The following is a 21,768-nucleotide window of genomic DNA, read 5'->3' as shown; positions in this document are numbered from 1 at the left end:
GTTTAAAATATCATGAGCATGATTTCTGTGTTTAAAAATGCTTACTCTCACTTAGAGTGAAGCTACAAATTTCTCTAAAATAATATTATTTTTTTGCTGTAAACAATGATCGTTAAAATGGTGCGGCGACGTTTTTATCTTCTTTTTGTTATCAGCAGACGCATTATAATTGAATTAGTCTAAGCTTCAAATTAATATTATCTTTGCTTTGTTAGTACTTCTTTTTTCTAGCTTTTTTATGCTTTTAGGACAGACACAACACACACACACACATAGAGAGAGAGAGAGCGAGAGATAGGCAAAGTGAAAATGAAAAAAAATCTGGGTGATCACAATAAATAAATGAATAAATAATAAATAAATAAATAAAATGTTTTAAAGCTAATCCATAAAGCATTACTCAGAGTAATAAATGTCATTTTCTGTGATATCGCAATGATAATCCGAACACTCAGGATGACGGTGGCGATAGTAAGAAGTCAAACATGATAATAATAATATTGAGTTTAGTAACACCGATAAAAAGTAAAGTGAATGGACCCCTACTCCACCCGTAGGGAACATATTCCTTTGCATTCTGAGAAGTCAATAGTCACCAGCACTAAAGAGTCCATCGGGTCTGGATTCCTCACCTTCTCAGGTCCGTCCAAAGGAACCACAGACATGCAGCAGACTGACATGCAGCAGACTGGCCTCCTCTCCACACGGTGAGAGTAGAGGTGTCTGTGGGGCTGTTATAGTGAGGAGTTATAGTGCTTTCGGTGGATGGTGGTAGTGGGCAAATGATTGGGATGACCCTGTCTTAGTGTTGGGGGTCAACCACCTTCAACGTGTCCGTAGGAGCCTCCCCCACCAGCCTGACCCACACAGGTCCGCATCCTCAGAGTTCTTAGGGTCTTATCCTCTGGAGCGCGGCCAGTCATAGAGAGGTCTCCAGGGCGAGGAGGGGGTACAGCTGTCGAGAGGGGGTTGTCCAGTGCCCGTCTGGGCCTGTGGGGAGGTTCAGGTGGTAGACGCCACTCTCGATGGCATTGTTGTTGCGGTTAGGCGTGGTGGGGAGGCTGTACTGGCGGTAGGGACGGGGCGGTGGGCGGGAACGCTGCGGATGCTGGACCGGAGGAGGAGGGGGCTTTCGGAAGGCCGGATGCAAGTGGTGGTTGTGCCTCGACCACTCCGATTCATCGTCAATGTCGGTGTCGTCGATCAGCGGGATGTTGTGGATGAAGTCATTGATGAGAAACTCGGGGTGCGCCATGAAGTTGTGGATGGAATTCCTGGACGCAGGTTTCTCGATTCCGTCGTAAAGGGAGCTACGGAACGCTTTCACCACCCGCATCTACACGGGAACAGAGGGGACGAGGCACAGAGAGAAAACAGAGTGGGAGAAGTGAGGACAGGGAGAGGGTTGAGACAGAGGAGGGTGGGAGCAAAGAAATCTCTCAGTACATGTGTGATAGAAAAGACCTGAAACACTGTAGAGCCTGTTCTGAACATGCCTTACAATGCACAGACAGCTCAAGATCAGGTTGCTGCAAAATAGTGCACTAACTGAATCTGTCTGTCTTTTTTTATTAGGGTAGAGTAATAATTTTATTTTGGTACTTGAAGGTGCAATGTGAAATTTCTAGTCACAAAAAAACAGATTTGCAAAAAAAACAAAAAAATTTTTGTTGCAAATGCTTAAGCCAATATATGCTTCAGTTTTCGTGTGAACGCTTAAACCTAAAGTATGCTTCAGTTTTAATGTGAATGTGTAAACCCAAAGTTTACTTTAGTTTTGATGCAAATGCTTAAGCCCAAAGTATGCTTCAGTTTTAATGTGAACGCTTAAGCCCAAAGTATGCTTTATTTTTAATCTGAAAGCTTAAACCCAAAGTATACTTTAGTTTTGATGCAACTGCTTAAGCCCAAAGTATGCTTCAGTTTTAATGTGAATGCTTCAGCCCAAAGTATGCTTCATTTTTAATCTGAAAGCTTAAACCCAAAGTATACTGCAGTTTTGATGCAAATGCTTAAGCCCAAAGTATGCTTCAGTTTTAATGTGAACGCTTAAGCCCAAAGTATGCTTTATTTTTAATCTGAAAGCTTAAACCCAAAGTATACTTTAGTTTTGATGCAACTGCTTAAGCCCAAAGTATGCTTCAGTTTTAATGTGAATGCTTCAGCCCAAAGTATGCTTCATTTTTAATCTGAAAGCTTAAACCCAAAGTATACTGCAGTTTTGATGCAAATGCTTAAGCCCAAAGTATGCTTCAGTTTTAATATGAATGCTTAAACCCAAAGTATGTTTCAGTTTTAATATGCATGCTTAAACCCAAAGTATGCTTCAGTTTTAATGTGAACGCTTAAACCGAAAGTACAGTATGCTTCAGTTTTAATATGAACGTTAAGCCCAAAGTATGCTTCAGTTTTAATGTGAACACTTAAACCCAATGTATACTGCAGTTTTGATGCAAACGCTTAAGCCCAAAGTATGCTTCAGTTTTAATGTGAATGCTTAAACCCAATGTATACTTCAGTTTTGATGCAAACACTTAAGCCCAAAGTACAGAATGCTTCAATTTTAATATGAATGCTTAAACCCAAAGTAGGCTTCAGTTTTAATGTGAACGCTTAAACCCAAAGTATGCTTCAGTTTTATTGTGAATGCTTAAACCCAAAGTATACTTCAGTTTTGATGCAAACGCTTAAGCCCAAAGTACAGAATGCTTCAGTTTTAATATGAACGCTTAAACCCAACGTATGCTTCAGTTTTAATGTGAATGCTTAAACCCAAAGTATACTTTAGTTTTGATGCAAACGCTTAAGCCCAAAGTACAGTATGCTTCAGTTTTAATATGAACGCTTAAACCCAACGTATGGTTCAGTTTTAATATGAATGCTTAAACCCAAAGTATACTTTAGTTTTGATGCAAACGCTTAAGCCCAAAGTACAGTATGCTTCAGTTTTAATATGAACGCTTAAACCCAACGTATGGTTCAGTTTTAATATGAATGCTTAAACCCAAAGTATACTTTAGTTTTGATGCAAACGCTTAAGCCCAAAGTACAGTATGCTTCAGTTTTAATATGAACGCTTAAACCCAACGTATGGTTCAGTTTTAATATGAATGCTTAAACCCAAAGTATACTTTAGTTTTGATGCAAACGCTTAAGCCCAAAGTACAGTATGCTTCAGTTTTAATATGAACGCTTAAACCCAACGTATGGTTCAGTTTTAATATGAATGCTTAAACCCAAAGTATACTTTAGTTTTGATGCAAACGCTTAAGCCCAAAGTACAGTATGCTTCAGTTTTAATATGAACGCTTAAACCCAACGTATGGTTCAGTTTTAATATGAATGCTTAAACCCAAAGTATACTTTAGTTTTGATGCAAACGCTTAAGCCCAAAGTACAGTATGCTTCAGTTTTAATATGAACGCTTAAACCCAACGTATGGTTCAGTTTTAATATGAATGCTTAAACCCAAAGTATACTTTAGTTTTGATGCAAACGCTTAAGCCCAAAGTACAGTATGCTTCAGTTTTAATATGAACGCTTAAACCCAACGTATGGTTCAGTTTTAATATGAATGCTTAAACCCAAAGTATACTTTAGTTTTGATGCAAACGCTTAAGCCCAAAGTACAGTATGCTTCAGTTTTAATATGAACGCTTAAACCCAACGTATGGTTCAGTTTTAATATGAATGCTTAAACCCAAAGTATACTTTAGTTTTGATGCAAACGCTTAAGCCCAAAGTACAGTATGCTTCAGTTTTAATATGAACGCTTAAACCCAACGTATGGTTCAGTTTTAATATGAATGCTTAAACCCAAAGTATACTTTAGTTTTGATGCAAACGCTTAAGCCCAAAGTACAGTATGCTTCAGTTTTAATATGAACGCTTAAACCCAACGTATGGTTCAGTTTTAATATGAATGCTTAAACCCAAAGTATACTTTAGTTTTGATGCAAACGCTTAAGCCCAAAGTACAGTATGCTTCAGTTTTAATATGAACGCTTAAACCCAACGTATGGTTCAGTTTTAATATGAATGCTTAAACCCAAAGTATACTTTAGTTTTGATGCAAACGCTTAAGCCCAAAGTACAGTATGCTTCAGTTTTAATATGAACGCTTAAACCCAACGTATGGTTCAGTTTTAATATGAATGCTTAAACCCAAAGTATACTTTAGTTTTGATGCAAACGCTTAAGCCCAAAGTACAGTATGCTTCAGTTTTAATATGAACGCTTAAACCCAACGTATGGTTCAGTTTTAATATGAATGCTTAAACCCAAAGTATACTTTAGTTTTGATGCAAACGCTTAAGCCCAAAGTACAGTATGCTTCAGTTTTAATATGAACGCTTAAACCCAACGTATGGTTCAGTTTTAATATGAATGCTTAAACCCAAAGTATACTTTAGTTTTGATGCAAACGCTTAAGCCCAAAGTACAGTATGCTTCAGTTTTAATATGAACGCTTAAACCCAACGTATGGTTCAGTTTTAATATGAATGCTTAAACCCAAAGTATACTTTAGTTTTGATGCAAACGCTTAAGCCCAAAGTACAGTATGCTTCAGTTTTAATATGAACGCTTAAACCCAACGTATGGTTCAGTTTTAATATGAATGCTTAAACCCAAAGTATACTTTAGTTTTGATGCAAACGCTTAAGCCCAAAGTACAGTATGCTTCAGTTTTAATATGAACGCTTAAACCCAACGTATGGTTCAGTTTTAATATGAATGCTTAAACCCAAAGTATACTTTAGTTTTGATGCAAACGCTTAAGCCCAAAGTACAGTATGCTTCAGTTTTAATATGAACGCTTAAACCCAACGTATGGTTCAGTTTTAATATGAATGCTTAAACCCAAAGTATACTTTAGTTTTGATGCAAACGCTTAAGCCCAAAGTACAGTATGCTTCAGTTTTAATATGAACGCTTAAACCCAACGTATGGTTCAGTTTTAATATGAATGCTTAAACCCAAAGTATACTTTAGTTTTGATGCAAACGCTTAAGCCCAAAGTACAGTATGCTTCAGTTTTAATATGAACGCTTAAACCCAACGTATGGTTCAGTTTTAATATGAATGCTTAAACCCAAAGTATACTTTAGTTTTGATGCAAACGCTTAAGCCCAAAGTACAGTATGCTTCAGTTTTAATATGAACGCTTAAACCCAACGTATGGTTCAGTTTTAATATGAATGCTTAAACCCAAAGTATACTTTAGTTTTGATGCAAACGCTTAAGCCCAAAGTACAGTATGCTTCAGTTTTAATATGAACGCTTAAACCCAACGTATGGTTCAGTTTTAATATGAATGCTTAAACCCAAAGTATACTTTAGTTTTGATGCAAACGCTTAAGCCCAAAGTACAGTATGCTTCAGTTTTAATATGAACGCTTAAACCCAACGTATGGTTCAGTTTTAATATGAATGCTTAAACCCAAAGTATACTTTAGTTTTGATGCAAACGCTTAAGCCCAAAGTACAGTATGCTTCAGTTTTAATATGAACGCTTAAACCCAACGTATGGTTCAGTTTTAATATGAATGCTTAAACCCAAAGTATACTTTAGTTTTGATGCAAACGCTTAAGCCCAAAGTACAGTATGCTTCAGTTTTAATATGAACGCTTAAACCCAACGTATGGTTCAGTTTTAATATGAATGCTTAAACCCAAAGTATACTTTAGTTTTGATGCAAACGCTTAAGCCCAAAGTACAGTATGCTTCAGTTTTAATATGAACGCTTAAACCCAACGTATGGTTCAGTTTTAATATGAATGCTTAAACCCAAAGTATACTTTAGTTTTGATGCAAACGCTTAAGCCCAAAGTACAGTATGCTTCAGTTTTAATATGAACGCTTAAACCCAACGTATGGTTCAGTTTTAATATGAATGCTTAAACCCAAAGTATACTTTAGTTTTGATGCAAACGCTTAAGCCCAAAGTACAGTATGCTTCAGTTTTAATATGAACGCTTAAACCCAACGTATGGTTCAGTTTTAATATGAATGCTTAAACCCAAAGTATACTTTAGTTTTGATGCAAACGCTTAAGCCCAAAGTACAGTATGCTTCAGTTTTAATATGAACGCTTAAACCCAACGTATGGTTCAGTTTTAATATGAATGCTTAAACCCAAAGTATACTTTAGTTTTGATGCAAACGCTTAAGCCCAAAGTACAGTATGCTTCAGTTTTAATATGAACGCTTAAACCCAACGTATGCTTCAGTTTTAATGTGAATGCTTAAACCCAATGTATACTTCAGTTTTGATGCAAACGCTTAAGCCCAAAGTGCAGAATGCTTCATTTTTAATATGAATGCTTAAACCCAAAGTATGGTTCAGTTTTATTGTGAATGCTTAAACCCAAAGTATACTTTAGTTTTGATGCAAACGCTTAAGCCCAAAGTACAGAATGCTTCAGTTTTAATGTGAACGCTTAAACCCAAAGTATGCTTCAGTTTTGATGTGTTGTTATACTTCGGTTTTTATGCAAACCCTTAAATGTGAATGCTTAAGCCCAAAGTATGCTTCAGTTTTGGCACAAAACTAAATCCCAAAGTATACTTTAGTTTTAATGCAAATGCTTACACCCAAAGTATGTTTCAGTTTTTACGCAAATGCTAAATTGTCAAAACGGAAACTGTATATTTTAGTTTTGATGCAAACATTTAGCATATATTTACTGCCGAATATGTAGCCTTTCCAAGTATACTCCATTTGACAGCAATTAATTCAATCATACTGATTCACTTGGGAATGAATAAGCTCTACGGTTTGTTCCATAAAGACATGTCAGTTAATTCGGCTGTGGCTTCATTTGGAACTATTTGCCAAAAATAGGCAAAGTAACTGTTTGAAGTTTGAAATCTAAGTTACCCCTAATTTTTGAACTTTTATTTATTGAACTGTTAAATAAAAACAATACTTGCAATTGTGTTATTCTTTACTGATCTAAATATTCAACATTCTTGCTTATATGATATTGCTTAATAGGTTGGGATTTGTAACAAAAACCATACCATTACAAAAACCTTTTTTTTTTTTTACTGGTTTCTAAAAGTAATAATTTTCTTTCCTTTGGTCATCCACCATGCATGCATAATGCCCCTGGTCATTGCTTAAGCCAATGATGGGCTGCTCAGACAAACAGATTGCAATTCTGTTTTAGGTTTTATGCTGCAGAATTACACAATGCACATTCATTTTTTAGATTCTAATACCCATAAACACGGGCATTATACTAAAGCTGCACAACCAGATCTTAAGAGTTTCTCAAAGAAAGACAGATGACAAACAAAATAAAACCAAATCTAAGACACAGGAAATGGACCCGAGCTGTCAGTTCACAGTTATCACTCAAAATTAAAGGTGATGAACATTCTCATAAGCTCAAAACAGAAAACAGACCAGGCCTAAAACAAAGAGACGAATGGAAGCACAAAGTACCAAACAAAAAGTCAATACAAAACATATGCCATGTGTGTATATCGACTTATCAGTGGTGAAAATTGAAGTAGTGACACAAAGAGAAAGAGGATGTCTTGATACACACATAGACACACAGCCAATGGAAGAAACAGTGGGTAAGAATCTGCAACACAGTGCTAAGCAAAGGGGATGTTATGAATAGACAGATGCATGACTGGGGGACTGGGGGTATGCTGTTCTTGGAGGAGTTATGACATACTCCTCAAGTGTACTAGCAGCATTCAGGAGTGTGTTAACAAGGAAGCAATGGCACTCTAGTAATGTGATTGTGATGTCATAACAGAAGCCATGGAGACAACATGCGTAATGATGCCATCCGCCAATGATGCCAGTTTATGCCAATGAGTGAAAATAGGTCATAAACTGTGAAGATATACTGTAGCTGAAGTGTTAAATATCAAAGGCTCTGTAATCTCATCTATGGATTTATATTTCTCCCTGATCAGCAAAATGAGTTTTATTCCAGTTTGAATTCTACTGTTATGATTTACTGGAAATGGAAATTCCATATAATAATAATAATAATATAAAACATGTGTTTCTTCAATTATGGGCACTTCCAGAAAAAAAAACGTTAGAAGGCTTCTTACATTCTCACTATTATAATTTATCTTCAATTGTACTAATAACAATTTCCAGCAACAGACATACATAAATCATAAGGAAGGAGAATTCTCTCATTATTTAGTGAAATGCACATATCAAAATAAAAATAAAATTGTATTCATTCAGTAATTTTATAGCTAGCATTTTATGTATCCTTAAACTAAATAGTAATTTTACATTTAATTACACACACACACACACAAACACACACACATATATATAAAAAAATTTTTGCAGCAAAATTATGGCACAAACAAGGAACAGTAATTTGTGTAAAAAAAAATCTAAAATTAATTTTCACAATAAAAATGTTGAAATGTAATATGATTTAAAAAACTATTTTTTTTTTTAGAATGGAATCATAATTTGAGGGTTTTTCAGTTTTATTGTGACCTACATATTAAAACGGTTTTAAGCATATTAGTTTTTTTTTAATTAACTCATATGACATAAAAGTGAATATTTGAAGAAACACATGCAAATTATCTACAGATGTGAGTCTGCCCTAGTAGGCCTATGATAAATTACTCCACAGGCTCAGATTACATTGACTGCCAGAGGATAAGTTATAAAATTTCCAGAGCCATCATCTACACGGATGATGATGACTAGTCACTTCCTGGCACTGAGCCATTGATTACATGACACCAACCGCTGTGACAGAAGACCTTAACAAGCACTATCACATTGACAAGAACAGAGCAGGCACAATAAACAAGGTCACAGCATCTCTGGTTTCTGCAAAAGTCACCTTATCAGCACAAATGGATCACACCTTTGTACAGTATCATAGGCCTGGAATTGATTTTTTTTTTTCTTCTCGGTTAGGGATACTATTCTGGATTACTGTTCGGATGACAGATTCAGTTGTGAATGTTTAGAGAGGTGTGGAAAAGCACATTCAGTGAGAGAGATAGAGAGAGTGTGAGCATCTTTTGGCATGCAGCAGAGCAGTCGAGTGCAGATGACACAGAGAAGAAGAGCTGATGAGATCTGCCTCAGTCTATATGCAGAGAAAAGAAGGAGCACGGGAACCGATCAGAAAGCAAAATGCTCATTCCAGTGCAACTGTCTCGTTGTCGTGTTACAGGAACAGAAACAATGAAAGTCAAGGTCAAACTCAAAAACTTGAATGCATGATGGTAAGCAGTCAGGCTCATGCTGTAAGAGTAACTCAAATGCGGCTGGAGCACATATACCCACGCGTCTCTCGTGTGTATATATTCAGAAGGAAGGAGATTTGAGAGCGCGATCCTTTGCTGTGGCCACAGGCCGGTGCCGCCCACCCCAACCCTCACTTCAACACTCACCCAGCAAAAGAAAAGAAGCTAAAATGACCAAGAAAGAATTTACAAGAGACAAAACAAACAAACAAACAGGAAGGGACGGTCAAGCATTTGGTTAAGTGCTTATCTGTTTTTCCAAAGAGCCTGTTTGTTGAGAAAAAGTCATGCAAATCTGAATCGAGAAACTGTTTGTTTTCATTTTTGTTCTTTGAATTTCTTTCTTTCTTTCTGTTTTTTTTTTGCATGGATACAGGTAAACGTTCGAGTATATCGCCCACTTTTGGGAAATGTGTGTTTGTTTAAAACTGATTTGAGTTTTTTTTTCTCTCTTTGTTCTGGATGTTTGCATGCCAGATTACTATCCACTGTCTCCTCCACGTTGTCCTTCAAAGAAAAAAAGCTTGATGGAAAAACTTTATCATTAAAACCAAAAACCAAACAAATATTTCCCAAAGATGTCTGAAATGAAAATAGAACTACACAGAAAGACTTGAAGCACAAAAAGTGATAAGATGCAGGAAAGTAGAGGAAGTAGTTAACAAAGCAGTGATGAAATAATGATTTCATGTTGAATTTGTATGAATGCATTCAAAAAGGTTTATGCATAAAGATTGTTAAAGGGTAATCGCTGGACATGGACCTATTTTCACTCTTTATAATGGGTAAATAATGAAGCTGGTCAAAAATAAGAGTGAATTATCAATATATCTAACTGCTGTCTTTAATTTGACATAATTTATATTTAGAAGTGACTGTAAATGCTGTAAATTATATAGTGCAATTCTCTTCATGTAGTGGATTTAAGATTTTGCTCTATTAATACAATTAATGCAACTCAAATGATAAATTATTACATTTTTTAAAGGAGTTGTTTTTAATTGCAGCAATGTGCATTTTGTATTGATATTCTTTGCCATAATTTGTGATTTATCTCACATATTGAATCATTTAACTATGGTGATCTTTATAAAATTATACAATATTATGCATTTAGCAAACACACTTTATAAAATGCACTGTATAATCTGATGGCAGAATTCGCACAGTGACACAGACTATGAATATGATTATTTTTATCAGATGGTAGTAATCAAAGCTTGGAAAACTTTAATAAATTAGTATCGCTTGGACCTTTCCACTTTGAGAAAATATATTCCACTGACTCTCTTACTGTTAGGGAGCATCTGTGTAGAGCAGTGAACCATTACCGTACAAATGAGTGAGATAAACATGAATCTATCAGTGGCAGCACGGCTTCTCCTCTCAACCTCTGAGTTACAATGTGCACCCATCTTACAAAACCTAAAATGAAAACAAACTTGATCCGTAGATCTGTCAAATATTTTTAAACAAACATTTGTGTGTGAGACAGCTCTGAGGAAAAAAATACGTTTTTGGAGAGCTGTGATGAATGATTGATCGAAATATAGTGTTTTCTTCTCTAAAGAGCTACATTGCGGGCATGAAATGATTTTCAAAGATACGTACAGATGATGTATAAATATATACATCATAAATGAATAAAAATACTACATTTAGGCAAAGATATCAACACACTAACATCTACTAAATGTTTCTGTAGTCTGATTTCTAACATGAGGTTAGAATTCTAACAGATCATTCTAACAGAATGATGTTAATGTTTGTAAATCTCAGTCAAAGCCAAAGAAAATTCAGCGTGAGAAAAAAACAACAAAAATGATGTGTATAGAGCTGAAAAAGAAGACTAGAGTGAGTAGAGTGGCACATTTCACCCACATAAGCATAAGTCCGCAAACACAAAGTGAGAAAATGTGATGAAAATGTACAGATACACATCAAGCACATCAAAGTGCAGTCAGCCGCAATGATATATGGTAGTCGTAATTAACATTTCTAGCCTGAAACAAAAAAAATACCACAAAGATGGAGAAATAGCTAGGGAAAAAAATCTTTAAGTATTGAAAAAAAATGTAGTTAATCCACTATTCCCAGAAATGAAAACATATAATACACATTCTTAAATTCACTAATTAAATACTATCAGGGTGTATTAAAGCATTATTCTGGGTTCAAAACAAGTTTAAAGAATAGTTCACCCAAATTATAGTTATTATTCTTTAAATTACAATTGTCATTTATTCACCCTCATGTTGTTCCAAACCTGCATGACTTTATTTCTTGGGTGGAACATGATAGCAGATATTTATAGCTAAATCCAAAGTCCAAGCCTTCAATATTTTCAGTGTATAACAACAACTTAAATGTTGGTCTGTTCCTCTCACAAAGCTGTTTAAATATAGTGTGTATGATACTTTTATAATACTTTCATGGTGCACTTGGTCACCATCCACTCTAATTGTATGGAAGAGCAGCATGAACATTCTTTAAAGCATCTTATTTCATGTCCCACAGACAAAAGAAAGTCATACAGGTTTGGAATGGCCTGAGAGTTAGTAAATGTATTTTTAGGACAGAATTTTAACTTTTAACTCAATTGACAGCATCTGTAATCTTTGCTTGTTTTTGCAAACTGACAGACAAGCTGATATTATTTTCAACGGCATGACAAAGATGCTATCAATAGAGCTGAACTTGTTTTGAACCCTTGTTTTGATTCCTTTAAAGAATGATATCTAGACATATGCTAATGGACTACTTTTGATAGAAAATGAAAGACTGTTAGTTTAGAAGAGTTTAGAAGATGCCTACAGAGGAGAGAACAGGAGACAGGTAAAAATAGATTTAAGCCATGAACCATGTGAACCATGGGACAGAGAAAAAGACTGTGAGGATCTGTGGAAGGGAGAGACGCAGTCAGTAGCACAGGGACATTAGAGGATGCTTTCACACGGTCTCACGATGGAAATTACAAGATGCATTATCTGGAAAAAAGTAACAGAGGGAAACAGAATGAGAGAGACAGAGAGAACTATCAGATGGAGAAGAACCTTATAGGGCTTATACTCGAAGGTTTACCCCTTTGTAGGCTCAAAAGCCATAGTAGTGCAGCACATTGAGTACCTCTGCTTACTGTAAAACCTCATCTTTTTAGCAAACCACGCTTGACAACAGAAGCCTCTCGGAAAATAATTGCTCTCTCTGTATTCTCTCTTTTGGACTACATTCAGGTTTTAATACTGGTTCTTCTTGCAATATCCAGACACTTTTTTTTTAAATAAACTAATTTTAAAAGCAATTATTTAATAATTTCATGCAATTATTAAATTATTTAATATACATCAAAGGCATGTTGTGTATGATATTTTAATAGCCATGTCTTATATGATATATTCTGTTGTCCAAATGCATATAACAAATCTTTAAGAATATGCTATTTTAAAGCTGAAGTGTGTCATTTTTTTGTTAAAATCTTATTACAATTCAAAATAACCATAGACAACTATAAATGAGTAATCTGTAGGGTGATTTGTCCAAAAAGTGTTTCTCTGTGGCGCGATTAAAACAACATTGTCTCAACCAATGGCATTGGATTGGGGGCGGAACAATCTGTTTATCTAACCAATGGTTCATGTTTATGAAATCTGATCTATCATATTTTTTGCAATTCCATTTGCTCAAAAAACATCCACTTCAGCTTTAAAAAGACTCAAATCAAAGAAAATATATTTTCTGCCACGCACTTAACACTAACGCTGTTTTGTACGCATTCTGTTGTAGGAAACAGGTTTAGTTTTGGACAGAGAGAAGACAGAGAATGGCTTATCGAGAAACAGGGATTTGAAAATAAAACCAACACCTTCAGACTACAAAGAAGAACCCAACAACAAGAGAAAAGGCCCGACACAGCAAGACAGCACACAGAAATCGAGAGAAGGAGAGGAGGGACTCAGGGAGGAGACACAAACAACGGCTCATAGAGGATCAGTCAAAGCCAGACAGGCCATCTTGCAAAGAGCCACTCAATCACAGAGAGACAACTACAGAGAAGGTTTCAAATACAGAACAGAAGTACCACGGCACACACGGTGGGGTGTTGCATGTGTGTGTGTGTGTGTTTGTAAGAGTTTTCATGTTTTGTGAGTGTTTCTGAGTGTGTGAGTGTCGTGTCTGACACAGGTAGGGAAAGCAGGGAACTCACTCCCGGGAGCGGCGCTTGCATTGGCAGTGGAGAGAACTACATGAGTGGGGGTAGAAATATTGGTTACGTCATGGAGCTGGCTGAGCACTGAGGATCGACGTCTCACTGCACCCTGAAACGAACCACTTCTCTTGAACGTACTCACTACCTCCATCTGCAGGAGAGAGAGAGAACCACATCATATACACACTTAAAAAGAAAGAAAGAGAAAGAAAGAGTAACAAGGAGCAGAGCGAGGAGAAAATATGCTTGTGATACTTCACCCGGCAGGAGAAAACAAAGCTATGCTGGCATTGTGTACTAAGGGGTACATCTTTAAACATTAAAAGGATAGCTCACCCAAAAATGAAAATTCTGTCATTATTTACTCCCCCTCTTGTTGTTCCAAAACCATTTGCTGTTATTTTTAACACATTTTTTTTTTGTTCAGTCTGTTCCTCACACAAAGCGGCTGACTAGCTACTTGGAAAGCACATGGCATTTTTGTCCTTTTTGGGGCTTCACAAACATGGGAACCAACATAATTAATTAAGAATTTCTCCTTTTGTATTCCACAGAAGAAAGAAAGTCATACATAAAACAACATGAGGCTGAGTAAATGATGACATAATTTTCATTTTTGGGTAAACTACCCCTTTAAGGATCTGCAACCAGGATCATAATGAAAGTCATGATGAAATTATAATTGATCCAATTTACTTTGTTAGTACATGGTCTGGGTCTTATTGAGAATAATTTATTGGTGCATAATATAACAAAGAAAATAAAAGTCTTTTATAATCATTCATCAAAATGTAATAACTAAAACAACTTTTCGCTGACCACCAAGACCTGTCATATCAAGATCACTTTCCACTATTCAGTCATTTCCCATATAACATCCAATATCACATTCACTCAAGAAAAAATAAATTGGTTGCAAGTGGCATTTCATATTCACTTTAAAGAAACACGCTGCCTTAATTTGTCAGTTAATTTAACAGGATTCTGTTCTGTTTTTCCACAAATAGAGTGTGGATGTCACTGCAGCATTCTTTTGTTTCTAAATGGCTTTGTTAAGCAACCACTTCAGTTTTAAAAAAATAAATCAAATTTAAAAAAAAATGTTTTCTGCTGTGCACTCAACACTAACGCTGATTTTTTTTTTACACATTGTGTTGTAGGTAATAGGTTTAGTTTTGGACAGAGAGAAGACAGAGAATGGCTTATCGAGAGACGGGGATTTGAAAACAAAACCAACACCTTTAGACAACAAAGAAGAACCCAACAGCAAGAGAAAAGGCCCGACACAGCAAGACAGCACACAGAAATCGAGAGAAGGAGAGGAGGGACTCAGGGAGGAGACACAAACAACGGCTCATAGAGGATCAGTCAAAGCCAGACAGGCCATCTTGCAAAGAGCCACTCAATCACAGAGAGACAACTACAGAGAAGGTTTCAAATACAGAACAGAAGTACCACGGCACACACGATGGGGTGTTTCATGTGCTGCTGTGTGTGAGGAGAAATGCTTGGTGCGTGTGTGAGTGTGTTTGTAAGAGTTTTGATGTTTTGTGAATGTTTCTTGAGTGTGTGAGTGTCGTGTCTGATACAGGTAGGGAAAGCAGGGAACTCACTCCCGGGAGCGGCGCTTGCATTGGCAGTGGAGAGAACTACATGAGTGGGGGTAGAAATATTGGTTACGTCATGGAGCTGGCTGAGCACAGAGGATCGACGTCTCACTGCACCCTGAAACGAACCACTTCTCTTGAATGTACTCACTACCTCCATCTGCAGGAGAGAGAGAGAACCACATCACATACACACTTCAGAGCAAAAAAGAGAGAGAAAGAGCAAGAAGGAGGGAGAAGAGCGAGAAGAAAATATGCTTGTGATACTTCACTCGGTAGGAGAAAACAAAGCTATGTTGCCATTGTGTACTAAGGGGTACATCTTTAGACATTAAAAGGATAGTTCACCCAAAAATGAAAGTTCTGTCATTATTTATTCTACCTCGTGTCGTTCTAAATTTGCTGTCATTTTTTGATGTGAAAAACAACCATTTAATTTTTGTTCAGTCTATTCCTCACACAAAGCTGTTAGTTGGAAAGCACATGATGTTTTTGTCTTTTTTGGGGCTTCACAGACAGGGTCACTATGTGGAAACGTGGTAGCCGGCATAATTATTCTTCAGAATTTCTCCTTTTGGGTTCCACAGAAGAAAGAAATCATATATAAAACAACTTGAGACTGAGTAAACGATGACATAATTTTTGGGTAAACTACCCCTTTAAGGACCTCCAACCAGGATCATAATGAAAGTTATGATGAAATAATAATTGAACCCAGTTTACTTTCTTAGTACATGGACTGGGTCTTATTAAGAAGTATTTAATGGTGCATAATATAACAAAGAAAATAAAAGTCTTTATAATCATTCATCAAAACGTAATAAATTGCTCTGTCACTAAAACAACTAATCGCTGACCACTAAGACCTGTTATATCATTTCCACTATTCAGCCATTTTCTAATTAAAAAAATCAAGTCCTGAATATCATATTCTCTCAAGAATAAATAAACTGGTTGCAAACGGCATTTCACTTAAAGAAACGCGCTGCATTGTCAGTTAATTTATCAGGATTCTGTTCTGTTTTTCCAGAAATAGAGTGCGGATGTATTCTTTTGTTTCTAAATGGCTTTGTTAAAAGATCAAATAGACCGCACAAGATAAGTTCACTGAACATTACATTTACATTTAGTCATTTTGCAGACGCTATTTTTATAACATTACATGTAATAAAAGCCAACACAACAAATGGATGCCTCTGCAACCACACCACCCCAAATGTTTCACTTCTCTGAAACTCACTTTGTGCACTGAATCAATTTGACATGCAGCCCTTAAGAACAAGTTAAACCAGGCCAAACTGAAATGGGAAATGCCATAAGAATATGCAATCATCTTGCATAAGACCTCATCGATAATTAATCTGCAAATACCCTGTGTCAAAAACACAACACTGAGAAATGGAGGTGCTCTCCTCAGTGGAGTCACGCAGGATGAAAGCCATGATTAGATTAGGCTGACTGATGATATGAGGCCAGCCACTATAATGTGTGTCGTGTTTTGCCTACTCAGTGTCGAGCAGTGAGGGAATCGATGGAAACCTTGTAAGGAGCTTTACAAGCACTTCGGCAATCCATACCGGGCACTCCAAATTTAAAACAAATGTCTATATAATGCTCTACTATCCCATCAAGTCTGCTCACTGATGGTGTATATTGGCAAGAACATGGCCAAAAGAGTGAGTGCTGCATCATGCATGCATGTGCTTTGAAAGCGTTCTGTTATAAAAGCTCTTTCTTAAGTTACAGTGCCATGAACCAACAGGCACCACGACCCACCTTCCTCTATGCCTGCTGACCTTTAATATCATATATGTACCTTCTGCTCAGGAAACAAAAGTAATGCTAACAAGTCACAAGTGCACCACACAACAGATCTTTCCACAAAGACGCTATTAAGTTTCTTCTAGCACAATTTAAAGAGCAAGCACACAAAAATTCTAGGCAAACCCAAACACATAAAGAGAGAAAATCTCACTTAAAGTCATGGATGGAGTCCAGACCGAGAACTACGATTAGCATAAGAAAAATTCAGTTCTACTCAGGGAAATTAATTTAGCATTGGACTCAAATCAAGCTACTTCAAGAATAAATAAAAAACCTGTGAGCTGAGTTGAAAATTGTAGAGAGAAAATGGACAGAGAAACAAGATAGTATAATACACATTTGATTGATTATATATACAGATCAAATCAAAATAAGAACTAATTCTAATATATTCTTCTCACCTTATACTATAACTAAAGTAGGCACATTTATGATAATATCACAAGCCTTGATGCGTAGGGATTCACTATAAATCAGTACTATATGAGTAGATATTAGAAGTTCATCTTATTGTTTCAGCAGATATACTACTGTTCAAAAGTTTGGGGTCAGTTTTTTTATTCCTGAAAGAAATTACTACTTTTATTCAGCAAGGACAAATTAAATTGATGATAATGACAGTAAAGTTTAAAATGTCAAAAGATTTCTCTTTCAACTTTTGCTATTCTTTTGAACTTTCTATTCATCAAAGAATCCTGAAAAAATATATCTCAGTTTTTACAAAAATATTAAGCAGCACAAATGTTTTCAACATTGATATATTATCATATTAGAATGATTTCTGAACATTTACATTTGCATTTAGTCATTTAGCAGATGCTTTTATCCAAAGTGACTTACAAAGTAGAAGCAATCAGATCAACGAGAGCAACAATATACAAGTGCTCTGACAAGTCTCAGTTAGTCTAGCACAGTGCACATAGCAAGGTTTTTTTAAATAAATAAATTAGACCAAAACGAATAGAATAGAATAGAATAGAATAGAATAGAATAGAATAGTAAGTGCTAGTATTAATTGGTCAGGTGATGGCGAAGGATCTGGTGTAATGATGCTGAAAAATCAGCTTTGCAATCACAGCAATAAGTTACATTTTAAAATATGTTAAACAGAAAAAAAAATTATTAGAAATAATAATAATAATAATTTTTGACAGTATTACTGTTTTTACTGTATATTGATCAAATAAATGTAGCCTTGGTAAGCATTAAAGACTTAAAAGACAAAAATATTTTTAAAGAAAACCTTACTGACCCCAAACTTCTGAACCCCTTACTGTACATTATAATGTACAATATGAAATTCACATTTAGCATTTAAAATGAATTTAGTGTTTTGTTATCTTAAACAAAATAGTATAGAATTACATACAGCCATAACATGAAAATAATTAGCAGCTTATCATATCAACCAGATCTTTAATATTGGTGCATCTCCAGAGTCAAACATTGTTCAGATCCTCATCAAATCTTTCAAGCTCTATCAAGTCTGAGGAGCAACATTCTCAAGTCCCATGCAGTACGCCGGGCTGCGACTGATTCTGTGCTGTGACTCTGAGCCAAATGAGTTACTAAGCAATAAATTAGGACTTTAAAGGACTCGAGTTACATAATAGAGTGACAAAACAGAGCTCTGAGCACGGGAAGGGGGAGGGAATGTTATAGATTCTTGTTGGGGGAAATCTATACGCATTTAGTAAAGGGTCCCAACAGTGGGAAGCAGAGACCGAGATAGAGTAGCGAAGGAGAGAAGGAAAGAGAAGAGGAAGAAGGCAAGGATGAACTAATGTTGGTGATTCAGAGAGGGTCTAGAGAGAGCGAGGAGAGAAGAGGAGGAAACGAAAGGAAAAGCAAAAGAGCATTCTTTGAGGAGACATAAGTTCTACTGTCTGTGGAAACCATCTTAGGTGACTAGAGCTCTAAATAGTTCTACCAGAGGGATTGATTGGTCAGAGGTAAGGGGTCTCATGCACAGCACCTGAGTCTGGATACGGTTAAGGCCTCTAAACCAGAGGATCTGCCCCCTGCGTAGCTCCCTCTCAGCGTGGTCTATCTCATCCTCGTCCTCGGCCAGCTCATCCTCCGTCATCTCGTCGAGCCCTGGCCCATGGCCCGCCTCCTTCAGACACTTCAGGTGACTAGTGGGCACGGTGGCGATCACCTGAGATGGAAATAAGAATTCGTTTAAGAGGAGTTGAATGACTGATACTGTACGATGGTGAGCAGTGCTGGATATACAGTTTATATAATACATGGGCAAAAATATGTAGATATCCTCATCTTTTTAAAAATGCTGCAAATCTGGAACTGATTGAAACCGAATTAGACACACCCCCTATTAATAAAACTCTGCCCTACAAAGATATCACTGAGGCCGTCAAAACCATATATTGATGGCATCGCAATCACAGAAATACATTACATTATAAAATATATTAAAATAGAAAACGGTTACTTTAAATTGTAATATTACTGTCATTTGGATCAAATAAATGCAGTTTTGCTGAGCATGAGTAACATTAAAAGCTTTGAAAATATTTGAAAAAATATGTTGAAAATATTTAAACGGTAGCCTATTAGACATATTTAACTGTGCATGCTCTTTTTCCTATTTTTCATCCTGTACAATTACAATTTGATGTATAAATTCACTTAACTCATTTTAAGTTTTAGTGTTTAATTATTAATTTATTTAGACAAAATATTCTAAATCAGCCTTAAAATGAAAATAAGTATTAGAAAATACTTATCATATCAGTCACAATCGGCACAATTAATATCTGCAAAGTTATTGTTCAGCTCTATCAAGTCTGAGTAACCACATTTTCAAGTCCCATGCAGCACCAGGATGGTACTATGGCCAAAAACATAGACGCCCCTTCTAATTAAAAGTACTCCCATTCTATCAGATTAAGCTGTGGAATTAGCCACACCCCCTTTTCCCAAAACTCCACCCTACAAAGATACAGCTGAGGACCTCAGATGATGCCAACCCTGAAACAACATACAGAACTACCAAACTTTGCTATAAGTTTGATTGCATCATATAATAATTGCTGTTAATAGTGTTCATTGTCTGTTTGATTACATCTTTAATTGATTTTTCTGTACATTTCTGCCATATGTACATGAACTGACAGTCACCACTGATAAGCTACTACTAAATATTGTAGAAACTTAATTTTCTGTAAAGTTGCTTTGCAACGATTTGTATCGTAAAAAGCGCTATACAAATAAACTTGAATTTAATTGAATTGAGCTGTCAGAATTGGCGATAGCAAGATAACATTGTTGCAAGACAAAACTGAAAACTGCTTATGAAGCTGGAATTGGTGCTTAACTTGCATGGTCCAGTTCATTCCTGCTGCCCATATTTGGACTGCCCTAAGAATATGCAAAATGATTGACAGGCAGAAAGTATCTTAAAAAAAACTTGGCTTTGAGTGGTTAAACAATGAATCTGTGGTCTGTGATATCTGTCAGGCAATGGGGTAGCATTCTATTAAAAATCGCTTTTAGCACCTTTAATGTGTTTGTCTATTTTGGCTACATCAATTCATGAGACTTTCAGATGCATACAATCGATCATGCATCCACTGACAAATATTCACAGTAGGATAAGAACCAAAGAGCTTGTCCACCAATAAAATGCTGCACTGAGTCTGGTGTGGAAGAACTTGAACCCAACTGAACACCCGTGGGATGAACTCGGTATGAGCCAGACCTCATTACTCAACATCAGTGCCTGACCTCACTGATGCTCTTGTGTCTTAATGGGAGCAAATTCGCACAGCTATGTTCCAACATCTAGTAGAAAAAAGCCTTCTCTGAAGAGTAGAAGCTGTTGTAGCAATAAAACTCCCAATTAATAGACATTGGTTTAAAATGAATCACATGTGGCACACAGTTTGGGTGTTCACATACTTGTGGTCATGTTGTGAACTGTATATTACAATTTAAAAGGAAAGTATATTAGATGCACACAAAATAATTGACATTTATTTTAATATTTTCTTAATTAAAAATATATTAAAACGTGCTTCTAGGCAGGATATAAGGATATAGGATATAATGCAGTCTAGCAAATTTATCAGCTGATGCAATAATTTCAAAATGGCCAAATATCAGATAATAAATCAGATTCTTTGGGGAAAAATATCTTAAACTTGAAAAATCATAAACTTGATGAAATACTCGACACCTTCAGTCACACAAAGATCTTTGATAGTTGTTCTCCTTATTTGTTTTTTATGTCTCTTGCTCTCCTACCTGACCCCACAGCAGTTCTCCAACTCCCACGAAGAGGCACCACAGCCATTGCTCCACATTGAGAGGGGCACAGCTGAAGGGCTTGCCCCCAAACTGCACGATCACAATCTGCACACAGATCAACAGAACAAAACAAAGTCAGCACTAATCTACTCAGCACAGTGGAAATTTAGGCAGCACATCAGTCACCCTCTCATCACCTTTCATACAATCTCATGGACAGGTAGAATTATTATTATATAAATCACCCAAAAATTTTAATTCTGTCATCATTTTAAACCTGTATGAATTTATTTTTCTGTGGAAAATAAAAGGGTTACTACACCCCAAAAAGAACATTTTGTCATTAATCACTTACCCCCATGTTGTTCCAAACCCGTAAAAGCTTTGTTCGTCTTCGGAACACAATTTAAGATATTTTGGATGACAACCGGGAGGCTTGTGACTGTCCTATTGACTGCCAAGTAAATTACACGGTCAAGGCCCAGAAAAGTATGAAAGACATCGTCAAAATACAAAAAGATACAATACAAAAAGTATTCTGGTCGCTTCATAATGTTACGGTTGAACCACTGATGGCAGATGGACTATTCTGACAATGT

The 21,768-nt window shown here is 36.2% G+C and overlaps 1 protein-coding gene across 9 annotated transcripts in view; it reads right to left on the bottom strand.

The window, feature by feature from the left end:
- Positions 1-358: 358 nt before the first annotated feature.
- Positions 359-21,768, bottom strand: part of atp2b3b (ATPase plasma membrane Ca2+ transporting 3b) — a 59,447-nt gene continuing 38,037 nt past the window's right edge. For 5 of the 9 annotated variants that reach the window (XM_016549162.1, XM_016549161.1, XM_016549163.1 and 2 more), the window contains 3 exons: positions 21,167-21,274; positions 18,876-19,058; positions 359-1,336 (listed from right to left, as the gene is read on the bottom strand). In XM_016549162.1, coding sequence (XP_016404648.1) covers positions 920-1,336; positions 18,876-19,058; positions 21,167-21,274 — 708 coding nt within the window. In that variant the 3' untranslated portion in view covers positions 359-919. Of the gene's footprint in view, positions 1,337-13,364; positions 13,621-15,082; positions 15,237-18,875; positions 19,059-21,166; positions 21,275-21,768 lie in introns of those variants that run through there. The other 4 variants (XM_016549168.1, XM_016549170.1, XM_016549167.1 and 1 more) reach the window with 3 other exon arrangements.

The sequence above is a fragment of the Sinocyclocheilus rhinocerous genome, unplaced genomic scaffold, assembly GCF_001515625.1.
Source record: "Sinocyclocheilus rhinocerous isolate Xijiao unplaced genomic scaffold, SAMN03320098_v1.1 scaffold72, whole genome shotgun sequence".
Lineage (NCBI taxonomy): Eukaryota > Metazoa > Chordata > Actinopteri > Cypriniformes > Cyprinidae > Sinocyclocheilus > Sinocyclocheilus rhinocerous.
Note: the sequence above shows the minus strand (reverse complement) of the source record. Positions and strands in the feature narration are given on the sequence as shown.